The 23,050-nt window shown below is 42.3% G+C and overlaps 1 protein-coding gene across 1 annotated transcript in view; it reads left to right on the top strand.

Moving 5' to 3' along the window:
• Window positions 1–23,050, top strand: part of MSH2 (mutS homolog 2) — an 86,327-nt gene that overhangs the window by 28,509 nt on the left and 34,768 nt on the right. Inside the window, exon 7 of the mRNA XM_049870337.1 lies at window positions 5,365–5,564. Within this exon, the coding sequence (XP_049726294.1) occupies window positions 5,365–5,564 (200 nt within the window). The remainder of the gene's footprint in view (window positions 1–5,364; window positions 5,565–23,050) is intronic.

The raw sequence follows: 23,050 nt of genomic DNA, 5'->3' as shown, positions 1-23,050 counted from the left end.
TCTGAGGTCATGCCGTGGGCCCAGGGTTTCTTTAAAACAGTCAAGCACTGCTTTAGCCTCCAGGAAGATCCAGAGGGCTTCCACTCAACTGGTGCCCTGCTGCTTTCTCCTGTTTTTCAAAATCAGGTTCGGGGAGGCCCCTGTATCCCAGTTCCTGGGCTCATCTGTTAGCCCTTCTTCGTTTCACTTGTCTACCTATTGTTCTCATGCTTTTGTGGGGACCCTAGAATTTCTTGGAGTCCCTCGGTGGTGTAAACGATTAACATACTTCACTGCCAACCAAATGGGTGGAGGCTTGAGTCCGTCCACAGCTGTCTGAGAAGAAGGGCCTGGCAGTCCACTTTGAAAGCATCAGCCACTGAAAACCCTGTGGAGACAGTTCTACTCTGACACTTGTGGGGTCACCTTGGGTTGGAGCCGACTCGACAGCACAAATGGTTTGCCCTAGACTGCTAACCGAAAGGTTGGCAGTTCAGATCCAGCCCAGTGGTACCACGGAAGAAAGGTGACTTACCTCCGTAAGATTACAGCCATTGAGGAAAAACTAGTTGCTGAAGAAGGCCTCACAATGCCGACTGAACCCATTGCACACCAAGCTATCTAGGCTTCATCGCTGCCTCGTGTTACTTTATTACACGACTCATTACAGTGACCAAGTCCAAATGTTTTTACTGAACCAAGAGCCTTCTGCTACCCCCGCCTCTTCTCCTCTAAGCAGATGCTCTCCTTCTTACTGCTTAAAACCTCAAAACATATTTGTTTTTTAGCCCTTCTCTCGTTCATGTTTTCTGAGAAGAATGTCCCCGTTCCTTTCCAAAGCCAACCTCTCCATTTTACCTCCGATTATAGTTTCTTCCTGTTCCTTCTCTGCTTCAGAGTTGTGTTCTCCCCCAAGTCCTCTCTCTTCGAATCCCAGCTGTTCGCAGTACACACAGATGAAATACTTCGAATGGACATTTCCCACCCCCGTAGGAATCCCTCGCGTCCTTGTCCGTGGAGCATTTCATTTCATGTCTCAGTTGTTCCTCAACGCTGACGGTAGAATGGAAGCATGCCTTTCCCTCCCACGAGGCTGAATATTCTTTAAAACATGTTCTTCTGTTACATCTTGCCGTACTCTTTTTTTCTGTTTTAATCTTCCTTAGGCCCAGCACAATGTATCCAATGAGTGGTTCTGGCTGCGTTAAACCACGTGAAGAACAGATAAAGAATCAGGAGCTCGTAATTGCAGTTCCTTAGCTACCAGATTTGTTCTCAGCCTTTTAAATTCTGCTGCCATCCAATCCCAGTCAACTCTTCTTACAATGAGGACTCAGAAATGCTAATTTTAAAGAAAGGACAGACTGTCGATTGAAAAATACCAAAAATTGAATGATTAGTTTCATGATTGAGTGTTACAATTTTAGGAATTAACTGACCCTGAAAAATTATCTCAGGTGATACTTTCCAGACAGTTTGCAAATTCATGTTGTATCAGTTGTGTAAGGAGGGATTGACAGGCATGTTATATTATGCCAACAGTAACTCTAGTACTTCTAAAATCGTGATTTAAAAGTGGCACTGTCATGGAAACAGCAGAGCAGTCTTTTTTTTTTTTTAGCCAGAAACGTAAACTGACACTGTAATTATTTCTGAAATGGCATACTGAATAGACTTGTGAAACTAGCAATTTATTAGGCTTTTCATGATAAACAAAGACTGAGGGGCTGTGTGTTGCCTTGTGCTGTATTTTCCAGAAGGCTTTCAGTCCTTTGCTGTTTTATCTCTTACTTAATATTCTTACCAGAACTTTACAAATGAAAATGGTAAATAAAGTAGCTTCAGGTTTTTCTTTTGCAGTTATTTTTTGAGACATTACTCAAAGTAAGGTTGAGAGAGTGTTCCTTTGAATAGCCCAGTTATGATTTGGTGGTATATGTGGGAGCTTAGGAGGAGGACGAAAGGAAAGTTGTTAGAAAGGAATTGAATGTACTGTATCTAATAAGCCAGTTTGTGGGGAATTTGTCTATGGATAAGGGGGAATTAGTTCCGGATAAAGATTTGTTCCGATCATTTGGCAGTGGTTTGCTATCTTTCAAAACCAGTTAGGACAAACTAGAGGTGTCACCGTTTGTGCACGGGCTCTGGAGAACTAAGACAAGAGGATAAAGATTATGTATCATAGGTATGAGAGAATTTTTTATTTTCTGACTCAGCAGCAATTCTGTTGTGGTAACTGTGGTCCATTAGTCCCTAGGCTGTAATCTTTATAGGAGCAGATCACCAGGTCTTTTCTCCGGTGGAGCCACTGGTGGATTCGAACCACTGACCTTTTGATTAACACCTAAGCGCCTAACCATTGAGCCACCAGGTCTTCTTAAATCCCAGCGACTTGTTCGAAATACAAACTTGGTAGCAGGTAATTTTTCCAGTGGTTTGGCGTCGGCTCTATTAAATGTGTCTGCAGCCAGCTGCCTGGATATTCTCTTGACATTCTATGGAGTTTTAGTTTTCTCTTCATTTTCACCTTTTAAAAGGTGAATTTTTATTCAGGTTCCTTTAGATCAGTGACTCTCAATGTGAGGCAGCCCCCCACCGTCTGGAGACATTACAGTTGTCATACTGGGAGAGGGTGGTGCTGGCATCTAGCGGGTAGAAGCCAGGGATTCTCTTAAACAAGCACAAAACAACCCCTCACAAAGCAGGATGATCTGACCCACAATATCACTAGTGCTCAGGTAGAGAAGGCCTGTTGTGACTGTGTACACTCGTGGGATTACTCTCAGGGCGGCATGTTTTTCCCTCATGATTCATTGGGTGAATATTTCGATGATGCAGGGATTCTAACTGCTGATGGAGAGACCAGTAAATAATTGAGATTTAGGAAGCTCGTTTGTTTCCTTTCCCTGTTCCTGTGTAAGTTGAGGGTTAATTTACTGCTCACACAATTTGTGGATTATCTGCTGTGCCCGTGCCTCCAGAGAAGCTTCTCTAAAGCCATAGCTAGAGTATACAGTAGGAACGTTTTCGTTACAAGTTACCTCCCAGCTGTTACTTCCATAAAATTTATACCATTGTTTTTCAAGCTGCAAGTTGTGACCCAGTGGGGATTGTGAATTAGTGTAGCATGTCATAACCAGCAGCTTTGAGAAGTCAGATACAATAGAAAGTAATCAGAGTGCATCACATATGTTAAGAGTGCATATTGTCTTTTTGAAACCTGTTTTAATGATATGGTGGCACAGTGGTTAAGTGCTCGGTTGCTAACTGGAAGGTCAGCGGTTCGAACCCACCAGATGCTCCAGGGAAGAAAGATGTGGCAGATTTACAGCCTTGGAAACTGTACGGGGCTGTTCTTCTCTGTCCTGCAGGGTCACTATAAGTTGGAATCGACTCAAGGGCAATAAGGTTTTTGTTTTTTGGTTTATACATGTCCTGGGTGGTGATATAAAAACATTCCTTCTGGTAGATTACAGCATGGAAAGCCACTGATTTACAAGAAATTGGAACATCAATATGAGCTACATGTTGTATAGGTTTTGAAACAAGCTGGAATTTTATTGACTTTGGGAAGCAACAAAATTATTTCAATTTTTATTTTCCTCTCGAGGTCATTTTAGAAAGCTGTTATGAAAATTTACAAGCCTGGTAGAATAACTACTAGATTTGGCAGCACTCTCGAACTGTAGCTCTATCTCATTAAACATGATTGTGTGTGTTTATAATGACACGTCAGTTGCATACAGTTTTACCAGTTGCTGTCGAGCAAACCCCTGCCATGGTGACCTCACGTGCGTCATGGTAGAACTGTGCTCCATGGGGTTTTCAGTGGCTGATATTTTGGAAGTAGATTGCCGGGATCTTTATTTCGAGGTGCCTGTGGGTGGGCTCGAACCTCCAACTTTGCAGTTAGCAGCCAAGCACATTAACCGTTTGTACCACCCAGGGACTTTGTCAGTAAAAGCAATGTCTCAATAATGGAATTCTTCCTTGTGTTTAGGAAGCATGTATTTGATAAAAAGTCAAAGAAAATTGGGGATATTTCAGAATCATGACACTGGTAAACTAGGTATTGACTTGGTTGTTAGCTAATCAAGAAATATTTGCATTACAGTTCTGTGGACAAAAAAACTACCATTTCAGAACAGATTCAGGCTTTTACACAAAAATTTTTTTTTTCTTTTTTATTGTACTTTAGATGAAGGTTTGAGGAACAAACTAGCTTCTCATTAAACAGTACACATATATTGTTTTATGACGTTGGTTAACAACCCCACAGACATGTCAACACTCTCCCTTCTTGAACTTGGGTTCCCTGTTAACAGCTTTCCTGTCCCCTCCTGCCTTCTAGTGGGCTGGTGTGCCCCTTTAGTCTCGTTTTGTTTTATGAACCTATCCAATCTGTGGCTGAAGGGTGAACCTCAGGAGTGACTTCATTACTGAGCTAAAAGGGTGTCCAGGGGCCATACTCTCAGGGTTTTTCCAGCCTTTGTTAGGCCAGTAAGTCTGGTCTTTTTTTGTGTGTGTGTGAGTTAGTTTTGTTCTACATTTTTCCCCAGCGCTGGCCAGGACCATCTGTTGGTGGTCTGTGAGAGCAGACTGGTGGTAGCCGGGCACCATCTACTTGCCCTGGACTCAATCTGGTGGAGGCCATGGTAGATGTGGTCCATTAGTCCTTTGGACTAATCTTTCCCTTATACCTTTCATTTTTTTCATTCTTCTTTGCTCCTGAAGGGTAGACCAGTGGAGTATCTTAGATGGCCGCTCACAGGCTTTTAAGACCCGAGATGCTACTCACCAAAGTACAATGTAGAAAGTTTTCTTTATAAACTATGTTATTCCAGTTGAGCTAGACATTCCCTGAGACCATCGTCCCCACAGCCCTCAGCCCAGCAATTCGGTCCCTCAGGGAGTTTGGATGTGTCTATGGAGCTTCCGGTAGGTGACCTTGCCTTGTGCAGGTTGTGCTGGCTTCCCCAGTATTGTGTACTGTCTTACCCTTCACCAAAGTTACCGCTTATCTGTTGTCTGTTTAGTGTTTTTCCATGCCCATCCCTCTGTAACCATCAGAGATTGTTTCTTTCTGTCTCTAGACCTTTTCATGAGTTTTTACAGTGATGATCTCATATATTTGTCCTTTTGTGATGGACTTACTTCACTCAGCATAACGCCCTGCAGAGTCATCGTTGTTCTTTATCGTTGCATAATACTCCATTGTGTGTGTATACCATAGTTTGTTTATCCGTTCGTCTGTTGATGGGCATCTAGGTTGTTTCCACCTTACTGCTATTTTTACGCAAGTTAGGTGAGATTTATGTGCCTAATTGACAAATTTTAATTTTGTGCTAAAATACTTCAGATTAATTCTACTGTAATTTATTCCAGATTAAATTTAGTGGAAGCCTTTGTAGAAGACGCAGAATTGAGGCAAATCTTACAAGAAGATTTACTTCGTCGATTCCCAGATCTGAACCGACTTGCTAAGAAATTTCAAAGACAAGCAGCAAACTTACAAAACTGTTACCAAGTCTACCAGGGTGTAAATCAACTCCCTAACGTTATACAGGCTCTGGAAAAATATGAAGGTATTGAAAGGGTTTTTGTTTGTTTGTTTTCCTTCATTCTTACAATATACTGGGCAAATGTGCTGTCCTTAAAAAGTTGATGCTGGTGACTCACTTCTATGCCATACACTTAAAGCTTTTGTAATAACAGGTTTGTGTTGACTGATAGCCACATGGCAGAAGCCATCTCTGCTCTGTTAGTAAATACTGGCGGAGGGCGACTTAGAAGTTCTGCTTTTCGGAAGTGAATGTTAGCATCACTCGGTTTGTCATGAATGGGCCTATTGCACTAACAATGGGCGGCTGGCTAAACTGGGCTCCATCGCTAAAGAAGACTTGCAGGACCCAAAATGATAATGCTTACGAATCTACAGTTTATCACGAGAGCAGGATATGATTTAGCAGCAGCATTCAAGTAAGGCTACGCATCACAGTCAGACTTCTCATAGTAAGGGGTCCAAGGAGAGGCCGGTTGCAGACCCCTAACTTTTATTAAGGTCCATGTTGAGCTGCGCTTTCTCAGATTAGGGACCACTGATGTGTGCTGGGAACACTTCAGAACCAGGGAGCCTGAAATGGAGTGTTGGCTGGGCTTTTTTTTATATATTTTGCTGGTCACGTGGACATATTCCTGGTACGTGACTAGCCTCTACAGCAGAGCCCTCTAAGGGACTTCCCTGAGACCAGGTGCAAATCATCAGTCACAGTAAACAATGCTGACAGGCGGGTGCAAACCACCCTGAACATCCTGGACCCCAGAAACAACTCTGTCAATCAGTATGTTTCATGCCTTGACCTGGGGTCCCTGCCATTCAGGAACTTTAACAAAGTTACCGGTTGCCATCAAGTTGGCTCTGACTCATGGCGATCCCATGTGTATCAGAGTAGAACTGGGCTCCATAGGGCTTTCAGTGGCTGGTTGTTTGGAAGTAGATCACCAGACCTTTGTTCTGAGGCACTCTGGGTGGACTTGAACCTCCAACTTTTTGGTTAGCAGCTGAGCCCATTAACCGTTTTTACCACCCAGGGACTTCTTTGACAAAGCAGCACAGGCCAATTCCAGGCCTGCTAGAATTAACCCTCACAGCTCACCTATGAGAGGAAGTTTAAGACAAAGGGTCCTGGTGCTTTTTAACAGTTGAAGTTAAAGCGAAGTTACAGAATAATGTCAGCAAAGTCACATATAGCTGATTAATACAACTGTTAATTATAGAGATACATTTTCTAAAGAATTTAGTCTCACGACTTCCATCAGGCATTTTGATCCTTTTTTCTCCTGATCCATCTCTCCCCTCACAGGGTATGCCCTTCATGTGGGCATGTGACATTTAATTTATTGGAAAGTGTTATTTTCCTAAGAAAGTACTGGCCTGGAGTTAGGAACTCCCTTCATTTCCTTTCCCTGTGTCCCCACCCCACCCTGTCATTCCCTGCTTCCCACTTCTCTCATTAATCTCTCTACAGGCTCCGTACCACCAAGTACTTTAAAACGGTCACAGCTATGCTATTAAGAAAAAAAGGTATTTTTTCACCTGTGTTCTCTTTTGTTGTTAGTTACACTTGAGTCGATTTTGCCTCTCTCTCCCCCACTTCCTATTCCTAGCCAAGTTTCTGAAAGCCTGCGCTTCATCTTCCATTCACTCAACTGGCCTCCAGCCCTGACCACAGTACTGAAATGGCATTTGATAAGTGACCTATTTGTTACTAAATCCGGTGACCATGGATGGCTTAGTCCTTATATTACTGGGCTTCGCTGCTGAATTTGGCAACCTTGACCTTCCTGAAATGCCCCCTAGGATTATAGTAAACACTTGTTTGCTCCTGGTTTTCTTCTCGTTCTGTGGGCTATTCCTTTCCAAAGTTCTTGTTCTGTGGAGTATTTCTCTCTTTGCCTTCCCCTTAATGTTTTTTCCCCCAGAGGTCTATTTCTGCCTCCTTTTCACTCAATACCAGGAACTTTTAAGCTGGGATCCTGGAATGGGCTTTTGCAAGCCTCCTGAAATGTGTGTGTGTGTCTGTGTGTGTCTGTGTTTTCATCCCCTGGGGGATGGATCTGTGACTTTCAACTTTCATTAGCTATTCAAATGCATATGTAAGCCCTCCCCCCAATGGGGGCAAAGTGAAATACTGCTTTACACATTCCTTGGGTGATCTTTCTCACTGCCTGGGATAAGTTTACCAGTGCGAGTTGTCATACTGTCGAGCCCAACTCACGGCCGTCCCCACGGCCGTCCCGTGTGTGTCAGAGTAGGACTGTGCACCCGACTCACGGCCGTCCCCACGGCTGTCCCGTGTGTGTCAGAGTAGGACTGTGCGCGCGACTCATGGCCGTCCTGTGTGTGTCAGAGGAGGACTGTGCTCCCAGCTCACGGCCGTCCCATGTGTGTCAGAGGAGGACTGTGCGCCACAGGGTTTTCAGTGACTGGTTTTTTAGAAATACCCACCAGGCCTTTCTTCCCAGGTGCCTCTGGCTGGACCTGAACTGCCAGCCTTTTGGTTAGCAGCTGAATGTGTTAACCATTTGCTCCACCCAGGGATAAACATTGTTGTCAGGTGATGTCGAGTTAATTTTCAGCTCATAGTGACCCATGGATCAAGTAGAACTGCCCATAGGGTTTTCTAGGCTTAACCTTTACAGAGGAACCCTGGTGGCACAACAGTTAAGCGAGCTCTTGGTTGCTAACTGAAAGGCCAGCAGTTTGAAATCACCAGCTGCTCCTCAGGAGAAAAGACCCGGCGATCTGCGCCTGTACAGATTCTTCTTGTTGTGTGCCGATTCTGACTCACAGCAATGCTATAGGGCAGAGTAGAACTGCCCCGTGGGGTTTCCAAGGCTGTAATTTTTATGGGAGCAGGTCTCTTCTCCTACAGAGGGACTGGTGGGTTTGAACCATTGACCTTTTGGTTGGCAGCCAAGCACTTAACCATTACACCACCAGGAATCAGTATAAAAAAAAAATCCTTGTGCCATCGAGTCGATTCTGACTCCTAGCTACCCTATAGGACAGAGCAGAACTGCCCCACAGAGTTTCAGAGCACTTAACCACTACGCCACCAGGGTTTTTGGAGTAAGTATAGAAGTTAGGAATTGATGTTGAGGGTACCTGGGCTCTCTTCCTTAAGCATCCTGCGTTTGCTTGGCCTAAGGTCCTTGACCAGAGTTCTATAAGTCAGTAATCCCCTACTTTTTTTGGATTACACTTAAGTTTCATAGACCTGCAAGAGATCATGAAATTGTCTGAATCAAATGCTTCACATTATAGGTTTGGCAACTGATGCCCAGGTTGGGTTTTTGAAGGCACTCAGCCTAGGAAATAGACAGGGTGCCTGTTTGGTGTGGTGCTCAGAGCTGTTCTTTTCTTTCTTTTACATGGGACATTTGAGGCTCTGGCTGGACCCTGGTCATTGGGAACCCAACTGAGTTCTAAAAAAACAACAGAAGCGTGTCATTTTGCATATTTCAGTATAGCTCCTTAGCCTGCTGATTTATGAAGAAAATAAACCAAATGGATTGTCTTTAAAAGCAAAATCATGACTTAAAAGTTTTAAAATATATTACTGTATTGCTGGACGTTGAGTATGTTTTTCTACTATCTTGTGATGTTTTCAGTTAGCTCTAGGTTTAATGTTATTCCTGAAAAAAAAAAAGAAAGGAAATCCAAAGACAGCAGGGGGCAGCAACAGAATAGAAAGGAGCTTTGCACTGAATGATTAAAAAAAAAAAATGATAGAAGCTCTCCTCTAAATCATCTTTATTCTGTGAGAAATAACTATTTGAAAAGAGAGGCTTGGCTCCCCTCTTCCTCATACCGCTTAATATTAAACAATTGGGACAAAACCTAAACTAACAGTATTCTACATTCGGGCAAATCTGTGATGGTGCTTAAAACAGTAACTCTAGACCTCCAGATTATTTTAATGATGAATTCTATTGTCACAGCTATCATGCTGAGGTATTACCCTTCCTTCTCCCCACGGCCAATTAATCATCCCTTTCTGTTTAACTTACTCCTTAAATGCCTCACATTTGCTGTTTTCCCTCCCCTGCCCTGGTGGCACAACGGTTAAGCACTGGGCTGCTAACTGAAAGGTCAGCACTTCAAACCCACCAGTGGCTTTACATGAGAAAGACCTGGCGACCTGCTTCTGTAAAGATCACAGCCTAGGAAATCCTGTGGGGCAGTTCTACTAGTCACATAGGGTCTCTGAGTCAGAATCGACTGGATGGCACACATCAACAACGTTCTCTGTATCCTCTCTGAAGCCATTGTAATCTTTCTTAGCACATCTGATCATGTCAGTTCTTCCCCTTCAGTTCAAAACGCATTAGTTGCTTCCATCACCTGCAGGGAGAAACCCCCTTCCTGACATGACTGGCCTCTGTTCAGCCTCCCCTCTATCCTCTTACCAACTCGCATTGCCTCAGGACAGTCCCACCTGTCTCCAGATGTGCCATACCCTTGGATGCTTTGTGCATGTTTTTTTCTGTCTTACATTTCCTTCACTACCATGTCCACGTGATGAACCCCTATAACCTTTCCAAGACTGAGTTCAAACGTCACCCTGCCTGTAAAGCTTTCCCTGGCCCTTCCCTGCGGAGTTAGAAGTTCGTTTCCGTAGTTTCTATAGCTCCTCGTGCTTATTTTTGTTGTGTTTTAACCCTAAATAAGGTAATATGATACTCTAATAAATAACCACATTTGTTACTTGATTGCTTAAATTCCTTCTTAGTGGAAGATAAGAGTATAAATGCAGTTTATAGGGCGTTTTGGAGAGGTGGCTAATAGAAGGAATCTGCTTCACTCAGCACTTCAACCTGTGAAGGTTACTATTTAAGATTTGGTTATGCACTGTATTTTGGAAATATTTTCTTTAAATATCTCTATTTATAAAGGAGCCCTGGCGGCACTGTTGTTGAGAGCTTTGCTGCTAACCAAAGGTCAGCAGTTCAAATCCACCAGCCATTCCTTGGAAACCGTATGGGGTAATTCGACTCTGTCCTGTAGGGTTGCTATGGGTCGGAGTTGATTCGATGGAAATGGGTTTGGTTAGTTTATAAAAAGCAATACATGTTCTTTGTAGGTAAGATGGTCAGCACAGGTGGTGGTATACCATCCAGAGATAACTGTTACGAACATTTTGATATGTTATTTCAGTCTTTAGGCAGCATATATAGAGTCAATTCTGCTGTAATGCTTGTTTTGAAAGTGTGACTTTGTCCCAATATGGTTGACACATTAGGGAACAATTTGTGCATAATGTGAATTTCACATTTGCTTATGCACGGTTTTGTCTGCAAGAAACGCTAGATAATGCAGAAAACTCTCCCCAGATGTGTACATGCATACACACACACATAAACACACACACACTCTGCAAGCAGCTGCCAGCCCCCTCAGTCCCTGTGTGTGTGAGGATGAGCAGTACCCATTCACAGCTGGTGTTAAAAGTTGGCAACCAGCTTCAGACAACCCTCCTTCCACCATTTCACAACAGCTTCCTAGCCGCAGCCCTTTGGAAAGTCTCCTTCCACAAGCAAACCTCAGGTCTTTTGCAAGGTAAGGTAAAGTGCCTTATTTATTGTAGTACTTACATAATCCTTAGCCATTTAACACGTGTAAAAGTGTGCTACCATTTCTCTTAGTTCCTGTCTTTTTCACGTGTTGGTATAGGGTTGCTATGAGTCGGAATCGACTCGACAGCACTGGGTTTTGGGAGCGGAGCCCAGTAAGCCCTGAGGTTTTTATCACGCAGTTTTGCGTAGCACTGTGATTTTTAGGAATACAGATATTGCATTATAGCAGCACTGACTGTATGTAAAATGTACGGTAATTGGATATACTGGTAGGATAAATGCATATATAGTACTCCTTGTTAGGGGCTGTCATTTATTTAACTTTCATTTATTTGATGTTATTTTAGATATTAGAATTGATTCATTAGTTTATATTTAGCCAACATCTATTGGTATTATTTCAAAGTTCCAGAAAGTTATTATGCGAGAACTTTGCTAAAGGTTTGTATACCTCGCTGGGGCTTTGATTTTGTTTTCTCATTTTCTGTTACTAAAATTTCTGGACTGGGTTATGTATTTTTTCCTTTTTCGTTGGAACCTGCGAGAGCCGGAACTCAACAGGACTGCCTTGTTTTTCTGGGTCTTGAAAGTTTTCCGCCTTTGACAGGGTGCAGTCTTACCACATTTTTATCACTCCTTCTAGCAGAAAGTATTTTGAATTTTCCTTCTCTGACAGGTTTCCACCTTACACAGGCTCCAGCTCTCACATATTTTACTGTAATGATAAAAGTAATAACATAAAAATGTCAGTGCCCATTTCAACCCCAGAAAAGTAACTACTTAATTTTTTGTTATCCTTTTAGACTTACCCCCCTCTTGGCCTGCATTTTAAAGACAACTAACATGTGTTAGCAAGTTACTTTTCCAGGAAGATTGTACTAATTTACAGTTCCAGTCAACAAGACGGACATGAAAATTTTTTTGGATTCTCACCAGCTTTGTTTGCTTTTTATTCTGGTGATAAATTAGTCCATTTTGTTGGAAATGTTTAGTGTGATCTGGGTGCAGGGTGGCTTGAATGGAAGGACAGCAGTGTAGAGATAAAAAACCCACAAGCCCATTGCTGTGGATTCCAATGTATAGTGACCCTTTAGGACAGAGTAGAACTGCCCTATACGGTTTCCAAGGCTTTGGAATCTTTATGGAAGCTGACTGCCACATCTCTCTCCCGTGGAGTGGTTTCCAAGGCTTTGGAATCTTTATGGAAGCTGACTGCCACATCTCTGTCCCGTGGAGTGGCTAGCGGGCTGATCACTTAACCATTGTCCCACCTGGGCTCCCTAGAGATAAATATGACTCTTGGCCCAAGAATGTAATTGTAATGCAAAAGCTTTTATCACTGACGGTGAAGATTGAAGAATGCGAAGGTGATTATCCAAGTAGTAATGGAAAGAGAGGAAAGAAGACATTTAAATTATGCTCTACCAAAGATCGGATGAGAAGATTGCTAGAAGACGTGATGGGTGAGAGAAAAAGGAAGAATAACCTTAGGAGGTAACAACAAGCGGAAGAAGATAGTCGTAAATAGTCAGTGGGATCAGAAGAGAAAGGTGAAGAGCAGTGCTATTTTGTCAGAATGACAATAGCAATAAATGAAGAGGAGGAGTGGTGTCAGAGAAAGTATGACTTGCAGATGGGGCTGTGGCAAGTGCCTGTGCTTGACAAAAAGGGATTACATTACCAGGGAATCTGAAAGAAAAAATCAGTGAGGGGAGAGGGCTGGGGAGATAAGGAAAGGTAAGGAGGCCAATAGTGGCTGACACTAGGGAAGGATGAAACTATTTTGATGTTTTACCTGTACTCTTACTGTCCCCTTCTTTGCTAATTTGGTGATTTAGTTAATCTAGCCCATATTAATATGAATATTTATTATAAACTTTTGTTAGTGGTATCTTACCAGCCCTTTTTTTCACCTACATAGACTTTTAAACCCTTTTCACAAATATATTATTAAAAGGGCCAGATGAAGTTTAATTATACTTAATAATACTTACAGATTGGAATAAATGGTACAAGGAATTTATGTAAAATGAGTCAGGAGAATGTGGGCATAGAATGAATTGTTTAAATCTTTGATAATTGAAACATCCTTTTGTTAGCATTTGCCAAAATTGTTAGTAGAATGAAAAATGTTAATACTTAGTTTAGACTTGAGGGTGATTTCCCCAACCATACGGGCTGTGTCTGGAAGGTCTGTGTATTTAGCTTGTGACTAATACTAGGTCTTGGGTCTGAGTTAGGGTCAGAGGACACATGTAAAGAGGCTCCTTAGATCTGCTGTTCATAACTGCCCTAGAGTTAATTTTGATTCTCATGTTTCTGGTTCATTTAACTTGATTAGGAAGCCTTGGTGGCTGCCCCTTAATTATTTTGCAAGCCATCTCTAATTACTTTCAGTTATTTTAAATAAAGTGTTGTAAATGATTTGAGAGAAAAGACATTTACTAGTAATTTAAGTGCAATTACAGCCAATTTACCTAGCAACCTCATCTTTGCCAAATATAGGTCTAGGAAAGCCTTCTCTGAAGTGGGAAGCTGGGATCTGTGACCTAGTTGGCTGCTGCCAGTGGTGGAAAAAAACAGGTTTGCAAGCATAGATGCCTAAAGGGGCCCAGCAGGTAACAGATGAGTAAAACAGTGGTGAAGGAATACTTTGGTGAACTAGAGAACTGATGTTCTGACTAATGTTGGTCAGCCCATCTGATTATTGCCATATGGGAATTCTGGCCGAGTATCTCCCATGTGGACCTATTTTTCAGTGTCTCATCTGAATTCATCCTCTCCTCTCTAAGCTCTTTAGTGTCGTCTAGTTCAGTTGTCAGGAGGGACCAGTCCCTGGAGAAGGACATCATGTTTGGTAAATTAGAGGGTCAGCGGAAAAGAGGAAGACCCTTGATGAGATGGATTGACATAGTGGCTGCAACAGTGGGCTCAGACATAGGAATGATTGTGAGGATGGCACAGGACCGGAAAGGATCTGTTGTACAGAAAGTCACTGTGAGTTGGAATGGGCTCCTCGGCACCTAAAAAAACAATTCGGTCAGTGGTCCCGTTGTCCACCCAGTTGCCTAAGCCTTGGGAATCGGTCCTGATACTTCTCTTCTCCCTCGTTGCATTCACTCAGTCACCAAGTCCTAGTGATTCTACATCATAAATATTCTTCACCTCTGTCAGCTTCCCATCCCCACTGCCCACCCTAGTCTAGGCTGTAATCATTTCTTACCTGAGCTCTCCATCGCCTCTGAACTGGTCTTGCTGCCCCTTGTCTTGGCTTTCTCTATTATCTTACTCCTGCCAGCTATCTTAACCCTTTTATGCCTCTTGGGGACAGAATGTGCCCACAAATATTTTCAGGCTCTCAGGTTTCTTGGGAGACTACTTTTCCCACCAAGTATTTGTTGCCCTCCAGTGGAAGCTTGTGTAATGAAAAATAAAAGACACTGGAAAAAGTAATAGGTTAAAAAGAAATGGTTAAACACAAATATGCATGTGTCATTAACCTGCTTTCACCCCTTAGAGGTTTTTCAACTGCCCTTATGATTTACAAGGCTCTCTTGTGAATTATCGCCTCTGCCTACCTCTTCTTCTGTCCGTTCCTCACTAGTTCTGATTGCCAATATTATTTAGACATTTTTGGCCTTGACCCACAAATAGGAAATAAATTTTTTATCGTGATGCAGTACATACCTGTGCCATATATATAAAAATTGAAATAATTGTATAATGAAGTGTATAAAGCTGAAACAACAATGTTACTTTGTACTTTGACATTTTCTGTTTTATTTCATTGGAAAAAAATGCTAGTTGAGATTTACTAAATTAATTATATGACCCACTGATGGACAGAGGAGTCCTGGTGTGGCAGTGGTTAAAGCGCTCAGTTGCTAACTAGCAGGTTGGCAGTTTGCATCCACCAGCTCTTCCTCAGGAGAGAGATATGGCAGCCTGCCTCCATAAAGATGTTCAGCCTTGGAAACCCTTTGGGCAGTTCCACTTTTTCCTATAGGGTTGTTAATGAACAAAGGCCTGAAATTTGAAAAACATTGTTCTGTCAGTCTGAGTGAACTTGAACATCCCCCAGATAGCAAATAGACTACACACTCTCATCTCTAGGCCTTTGTATGTGCTGTTTGTTTGAACTTAGGACATCTATCCCTTCCCATCTTGCCTGGCTTTATTCCTCTTATCTTTGGATTTCTCCTTAAAAGTCATTTCTTTGGAGAAGCCTTCCTTGTCTCTAGATTTGGGTAAACTCCTGGCCCTGGTCACGTGTTTCCAAAGCTCCCTATATTTTCCCTGTCTTTATACTTGCCACATTTCTTTGTAATTACTCGATGGGTGTGTGCCACCCCACCACCCACCCCAAGAGCGTAGCAGGAAGATGAGGACTGAGCGTTCCAGCCCAGTGCCTCGCATGTAGTAGGCACTCGGTAACTTCTTTTTGGGGACTGAGAGGGTACCACTTAACGTGGGAGGGAGAATGTGAATGAACATGCTGGAGGGAAGCTGAAAATTAAACAGTGTAGGAATGGGGAACTACTCAGTTAAAGATGGATGGTCGTGGAAGGAGCTCTCCAGATGCTTTGTCTTGCCACTCTGTTTAAGAGACCCTGAAAACTTGCAGTATTCCGTATTTTACTTCAGTCCGTACTGATAACGGTGTACTGACCAGCTAACCAGTTGCTGTCGAGTTGATTCTGACTCATGACGACCCCACGTGTTGCAGAGTAGAACTGTGCTCCAGAGGGTTTGCAAGGCTGTGACTTTTTGGAAGCAGATCACCTGGCCTTTCTTCCGAGGTGCTTCTGGGTGGGTTCGAGCCTCCAGCATTTTGGTTAGTCGTCAAGTGCTTAACCATTTGTGCCACCCAGGGCTTCCTGAGCTTACACTCGAAGATATTAATTGATTGCTTACATCCTAACAAAGGACTAGTATCCAGGGGCTGTTGTAGAAGATGAGGAATCAGAAGCAGCAGCAGGAAGCAGAGGGTCAGTAGACGCGTGAGAACTCACCGTGTTCCAGTCACCACTAGCTGCTGAGGCTGTGGCGGCGAGCAGAAACCGCCTGTCTCTGCCTCTCAGGAGTGGGAGGGAAGCAGACATTGAACAGGCAAGCACACAAATACAGATGTGATTTTGATAGTTGTCATGACAGGAAAATCCTGAAATAACAAGAAAGTGCAACGTTTTCTATTTTGGTAATACAGATGCCAACGTATTTTTTATTGTGTTTTTGTCAACTGCAAGTTAGCATTTCTGACTTCACCAGAGATGCCCTCCTTAGTATTTTTCTCAGTCTGTGAATAAATGGCGTGAACATTGGCGCAGTGGAGAAGATAAGCCCTAGCGTTGTCGTTGATACACCAGCTAAGGTTTTGACTTAGGAGATGACCTCAGTATCGTTCCCAGAATGCTTACCTCTGATAGGCGTACGGGTCTTCAGTTTGTCCTGAAATTTGTTACACTTTTTATTATAGTAGGTGACGGCGAAGCTTTTTAATAGTGATTGGATTATGCTTTAGGTTGTTAGACGAGTATAAATACTTGTGCTTATTGAGTTAAATATCACAGCAGTTTATGAGGCACACAGCTGCGTTCGTAAAGATGAAATCTTCAAGGAGTCATAAATGAATCTTCAGGTGCGGACAGTGAACCCGGAGTTCTTACACAAATTATTTAGTGGTTTCATTACTTGGACATTTCACATTTTGATTCATTGAAGAAGCTAACAATTATCTCCCCATGTGATCTTTGGTATCTGTGCTAGATAAGTGTCAGGTGTATCAAAGCTCATGACCGGTGACGGTTGCTTCATCAGTCCCTTGCTCTCTTCATATTCATAACAAATATTTTATCAGTTGCCTCCTTTGTGCCAGGTACTGTCCAGGGCACAATGGTCGAGAAGACAGCTGGACCCTGTTCTTGGGGAGGTTCTGTAATAGTAGGGGGTAGAGAGAGCCCACTACGAGCCAAAAAAAAGGTTGGCATTTTGAACCAGCCAGAGGCACCTTGGAAGATGGGTCTGGCTGGCTGCTGCCGAAAGGTCACAGCCTTGAAAACCCTGTGGAGCAGTTCTACTCTGTATACATGGGGTCGCCATGAGTTGGAATTGACTCGACGGCAACCAACAACAGAGGGAGACAGACAATAACCAAATAAATGAGCAAGAATTTAAAATAATAATACATAAAATAAAGAAAGCGTGGTATATCGATGTGATAGACTGACTTGGCTGGGGTGATGGTAGACATTAGATCAGGGGGTCAAAGCAAGGCGAGGCATCGCTGTCCGACTTAAGGCTTGAGTGGTGAGAAGGAACCAGCTGTTGAGAGCTGGGAGAGGGCTAGTGGAATCAACCACTGCGAGTGCCCTAAGTTTGGAATCAGTTTGGCATAGGCTTGGTTTGTTGAAGGAGCGGAGGAGATGTAGAGCGGCTGAGCATAGAACGTAGAGAACAGAAGTAACGTTGGTAGGAGTTGAGGGAGGCACGACTTATCAGGTTTTTAACCTATTTTGTGTTGTGAACCCTTTTGGCTTCTGATGAAGCCTGTGAACCTTTTCTCAGAATACTGGTTTTGAATGCATAAAATAAAACACTTAGAATTACACGTGAAACCAGTTATATTGAAATATACCATAAGACAAGTTCTTGATACAGAAATGTGTCCTTTTTATTAATGTGTTACATAACCTGATCTGACAGAAGGTCTACCGCCTCCTTTAAATTGAAATAATGATGAGTTTAAATAATGCTTCAAGATATCCCCCCAAACTATAATATGATAGGAAAAGGTATCAAGGAGTTTGATTGGTGACAGAGCCAACGCTACTGTGGGTTATTGTTTACATTAGTAATGGAAGGAAATGCTAGATTGTGGTGAGAAGTTAGAGAAAATACAGGCGTAATTTACTGTTCATGTGCTACTCTGAATTCCAGGAGTCTGGCCCTTCAGACTCTAGGGTAGATCATGGGGCTGTCTAGGCTGTCACACCTAGTAGAGAATGGATCTTATAAAAAACCAGGTTGGAAGTTGACATCTAGCCTTCAGTACAAGTTACAAGTTGTTGTTACTTGCTGTCAAGTTGATTCCAGCTCATAGCGACCCTATGTGTGTAGAGTAAAACTGTTCCATAGGGTTTTCAAGGCTGTGACCTTTCGGAAGCAGGTTGCCAGGCCTGTCTTCCAAGGTGCCTCTGGGTGGGTTCGAACCACCAGCCTTTCGGCTAGTAGTCATGGGCTTAACCATTGGTGCCACCCAGGGACAGAAGTTAAAAGTAAGGGAAGGAACTCAGGGTGCTAGTGAGAGCTTGAGGATTGGGAGCAGGTGAGCTCAGAAGGGTCCTTATAGACTGAGAAGAGCTGCAGCAAGTTGGGCCTGTGTGTTTGAGAGATCAGAGGACATGTTGAGGCTGACATGTAGGTTCTGAAATTTTTACAGGTATTTCTCTGACAATGCCATCTGTGCATTCTTGGAAAACCTTACCTTTATTTATTTATTTTTAATTGTGCTTTAAGTGAAAGTTTACAGTTCGGGTCGGTTTCTCACAGAAAAACTTATACACACATTGTTGTATGACCCTAGCTGCCCTCCCTGTAATGTGACAGCACACTCTTCCTCTCTACCCTGTATTTCCCGTGTCCATTCAGCCAGCTCCTGTTCCCCTCTGCCTTCTTCTCTCGCCTCTGGACAGGAGCTGCCCACATAGTCTTATGTGTCTACTTGAGCTAAGCGCAATCCTCACCAGTGTCATTTTATGTCTTATAGTCCAGTTTAATCTTTGTCTGAAGAGTTGGCTTCGGGAATGGTTTTAAATTTAGGCTAACAGAGAGTCCAGGGGCCATGTCCTCCAGGGTCCCTCCAGTCTCAGTCAGATCATGAAGTCTGATCTTTTTACTAGAACTTGAGTTCTGCACCTCTCATTTCTCCTGCTCCATCAGGGACTCTGTTGTGTTCCCTATCAGGCATCCTGCTCCATCAGGGACTCTCTGTTGTGCTCCCCATCAGGCAGTCATTGGTAGTAGCTGGGCACCATCTAGTTCTTCTGGTCTCAGGCTGATGGAGTCTCTGGTTTATGTGGCCCTTTCTGTCTCTTGGGCTCATATTTTCCTATGTCTTTGGTGTTCTTCATTCTCCTTTGCTCCAGGTGTGTTTGGACCAATTGATGCATCTTAGATGGCTGCTTGGTAGTTTTTAAGACCCCAAAAACCTTCACTTCTTCAAACTCACCTAGAAAAAGAGCTTTTAGAAAAAACAGAGTTGTGGTAGATCTCAAATCTATGGAATTTTTTAAAGAAAAGCATTAATAAACTTTAGTAAAAAGAGTGGCCACCGTAAATCTCCATGGCATTTGTACCCAGCATCACAAGTAACTCTTTGCAGCCTTAGACTCTGGGGCTCTTGTTCCCTCCTTTGGCGGCATTTACTTTTAATGCAGGTCACTTTGTTGCTCACTTTCTATTTGTTCAAGTTGTAGGGACAGTTCTCTGATTTTGGCTCTTTCTTCTTTTTGTATGTGTGCATTTATTGATATAAATTGACCTCTGAGCGCTGCTCTTGCTGTGTCCCAGAGGTTTTGATAGGAAGTGTTTTCATTCTTGTTGCATTCTATGAATTTCTTTATTCCCTCCTTAATGTCTTTTGTAACCCAGTCTTTTTTGAGCAGGGTATTGTTCAGTTTCCAAGTATTTGATTTCTTTTCCCTAATTTTTCTGTTACTGATTTCCACTTTTATGGCCTTATGGTCTGAGAAGATGCTTTGTAATATTTTGATGTTTTGGATTCTGAAGAGGTTTGTTTTATGACCTAATATGTGGTCTATTTTGGAGAATGTTCCATGTGCGCTAGGAAAGTATACTTTGCAGCAGTTGGGTGGAGAGTTCTGTATAAGTCAATGAGGTCAAGTTGGTTGAATGTAGCAATTAGGTCTTCCATGTCTCTATTGAGGTTCTTACTGGATGTCCTGTCCTTCTCCAAAAGTGGTGTGTTGAAGTCTCCTACTATAATCGTGGAGGTGTCTATCTCACTTTTCAGTTCTGTTAAAGTTTGTTTTGTGTATCTTGCAGCCATGTCATTGGGTGCATAAATATTTAATATGGTTATATCTTCCTGGTCAATTGTCCCATTAATCATTATGTAGTGTCCTTCTTTATCCCTTGTGGTAGATTTAACTTTAAAGTCTATTTTGTCAGAAATTAATATTGCTACTCCTCTTCTTTTTTGCTTATTGTTTGCTTGATATATTTTTTTCCATCCTTTGAGTTTTAGTTTGTGTCTCTAAGTCTAAGGTGTGTCTCTTGTAGGCAGCATATATACGGATCGTGCTTCTTTATCCAGTCTGAGACTGCCTCTTTATTGGTGTGTTTAGTCCATTTACATTCAGCATAATTATAGATAAATATGTGTTTAGTGCTTTCATTTTGATGCCTTTTTATGTGCGTTGTTGACAATTTCATTTTTCCACTTACTTTTTTGTGCTGAGACATTTTTCTTTGTAAATTGTGTGTTCCTCATTTTCATAGTATTTGACTTTATGTTTGCTGAGTCACTATGTTTTTCTTGGTTTTTATTTTGAGTTATGGAGTTGTAATACCTCTCGGTGGTTACCTTAATATTTACCCCTATTTTTCTAAGTCAAAACCTAACTTGTATTGTCCTATATCGCCTTGTATCCCTCTCCATATGGCAGTTCTATGCCACCTGTATTTAGTCCCTCTTTTTGATTATTATGATCTTTTACATATTGACTTCAATGATTCCCTGTTTTGAGCGTTTTTTTTCTTTTTAAAATTAATCTTAATTTGTTTTTGTAATTTCCCTATTTGAGTTGATACCAGGATGCTCTGTTCTGTGACCTTGTGTTGTGCTGGTATCTGATATTATTGGTTTTCTGACCAAACAATATCCTTTAGTATTTCTTGTAGCTTTGGTTTGGTTTTTGCAAATTCTCTAAGCTTGTGTTTATCTGTAAATGTTTTAATTTCGCCTTCATATTTAAGAGAGAGTTTTGCTGGATATATGATCCTTGGCTGGCAGTTTTTCTTCTTCAGTGCTCTCTATATGTCATTCCATTGCCTTCTTGACTGTATGGTTTCTGCTGAGTAGTCTGAACTTATTGATTCTCCTTTGTAGGAGACCTTTCTTTTATCCCTGGCTGCTTTTAAAATTTTCTCTTTATCTTTGGTTTTGGCAAATTTGATGATAATATGTCTTGGTGATTTTCTTTTTGGATCAATCTTAAATGGGGTTCAGTGAGCATCTTGGATAGATATCCTTTCGTCTTCCATGATGTCAGGGAAGTTTTCTGCCAACAGATCTTCAACTATTCTCTCTGTATTTTCTGTTATCCCTCCTTGTTCTGGGACTCCAATCACACGCAAGTTATTCTTCTTGATAGAGTCCCACATGATTCTTAGGGTTTCTTCATTTTTTAAAATTCTTTTATCTGATTTTTTTTCCAGCTATATTGGTGTCAATTCCCTGGTTCTCCAGATCCCCCACCCTGCATTCCAATTGCTTGAGTCTGCTCCTCTCACTTCCTATTGCATTGTCTAATTCTGTAATTGTATTGTTAATCTTTTGGATTTCTGGATGCTGTCGCTCTATGGATTCTTGCAACTTATTAATTTTTCCACTATGTTCTTGAATAATCTTTTTGAGTTCTTCAACTACTTTATCAGTGTGTTCCTTGGCTTTTTCTGTAGATTGCCTTATTTCATTTCTGAGGTCATCCCTGATGTCTTGAAGCATTCTGTAAATTAGTTTTTTATATTCCGCATCTGGCAATTCCAGGATTGTATCTTCATTTGGGAAAGATTTTGATTCTTTTGTTTGGGGGGTTGTAGAAGCTGTCATGGTCTGCTTCTTTATGTGGTTTGATATCGACTGCTGTCTCCGAGCCATCTCTAAGATATTGTAGTGATTTATTTTATATTTGCTCACTGAGTCGTATCTTGTTTTGTTTTCTTTCAGTGTACGTGGATGGGCTACTAGATTGCGCTGTCTTGATTGTTGTAGCCCTTGAGTCACTTATGTCCTACTACCAGCTGGTTTGGGCTGTTACCAGATATATAAGCCTAAGAGTCCATTCACTATTCTTGAGTAGAATCTGATTTTGGGTCATCAAGTGTGTGGTGCAGACTGTCACCTATCCACCTAGAGAAGTAGTGGTGATAGTTGTGTGCACCAGATTCTAGTAGCAGTGGGTGTTCACACTCCAGGGGGGGCAGGATGCTGACAGGCTTCCCCCAAGTGCCAGTGAGGTAGGTGTGTCTCTATTCCTAAAGCACTTTGGTGGGTGGGCTCTGCAGCTGTACCTTAGCCCCCCAATGCAAGTACCACTACAGATTGGTAGGTGTCACCCTCCTTAGACCCCTAAGGCAGGAGGCTAGGTGGTCTGGGGGGAGCTTCAGCCCTCAGTTCCCTGTTGTGGCCCAGTGAGGGCTCTGTTGAATACGCAGAGATATCAGACCTGGGAAACTTGTCTTTCCAGTAATCTGCTAAAACAATTACAGTCAGATCCCTATCAGAAATGCCTTTGCATTATAATAGCCACCTGGTTCCGTGTAGGGATGAAAGCCCCAGAGTGTGGATCTCATATGCTTGGCTGGAGCTGGTTCTGTGTTTTTAGTCCAATTACGGAAGGATTTTTGGTCCCTGGGTTTTTTGTAGCTGCTTCTCTCAGGCCAGGAGAATGGGTTAGGAAAAGACCAAAAAAAAAAAAAAGAAAAGAAAAACCACAGAGCAGTTCACTCTCTGGCTCAGGAAATTCCAATGTTAATGAAGCCGCCTGGGAAGGGGAGGGGAGGGTTCAGATAAATAGGAGAGAGTAGCACCCTGGAATATAGACAAAGTTACTTATCTTGGTTGGGATGACTGTTTTATCTGAGATTCCCAAGGGGCCGTCGACTGTGTGCCCTGGCTGGGTAGAGATTG

The sequence above is a fragment of the Elephas maximus genome, chromosome 26 (assembly GCF_024166365.1).
Source record: "Elephas maximus indicus isolate mEleMax1 chromosome 26, mEleMax1 primary haplotype, whole genome shotgun sequence".
In the NCBI taxonomy this organism is placed as follows: Eukaryota; Metazoa; Chordata; class Mammalia; order Proboscidea; family Elephantidae; genus Elephas; species Elephas maximus.
This window is presented reverse-complemented; position numbering and strand designations above follow the sequence as displayed.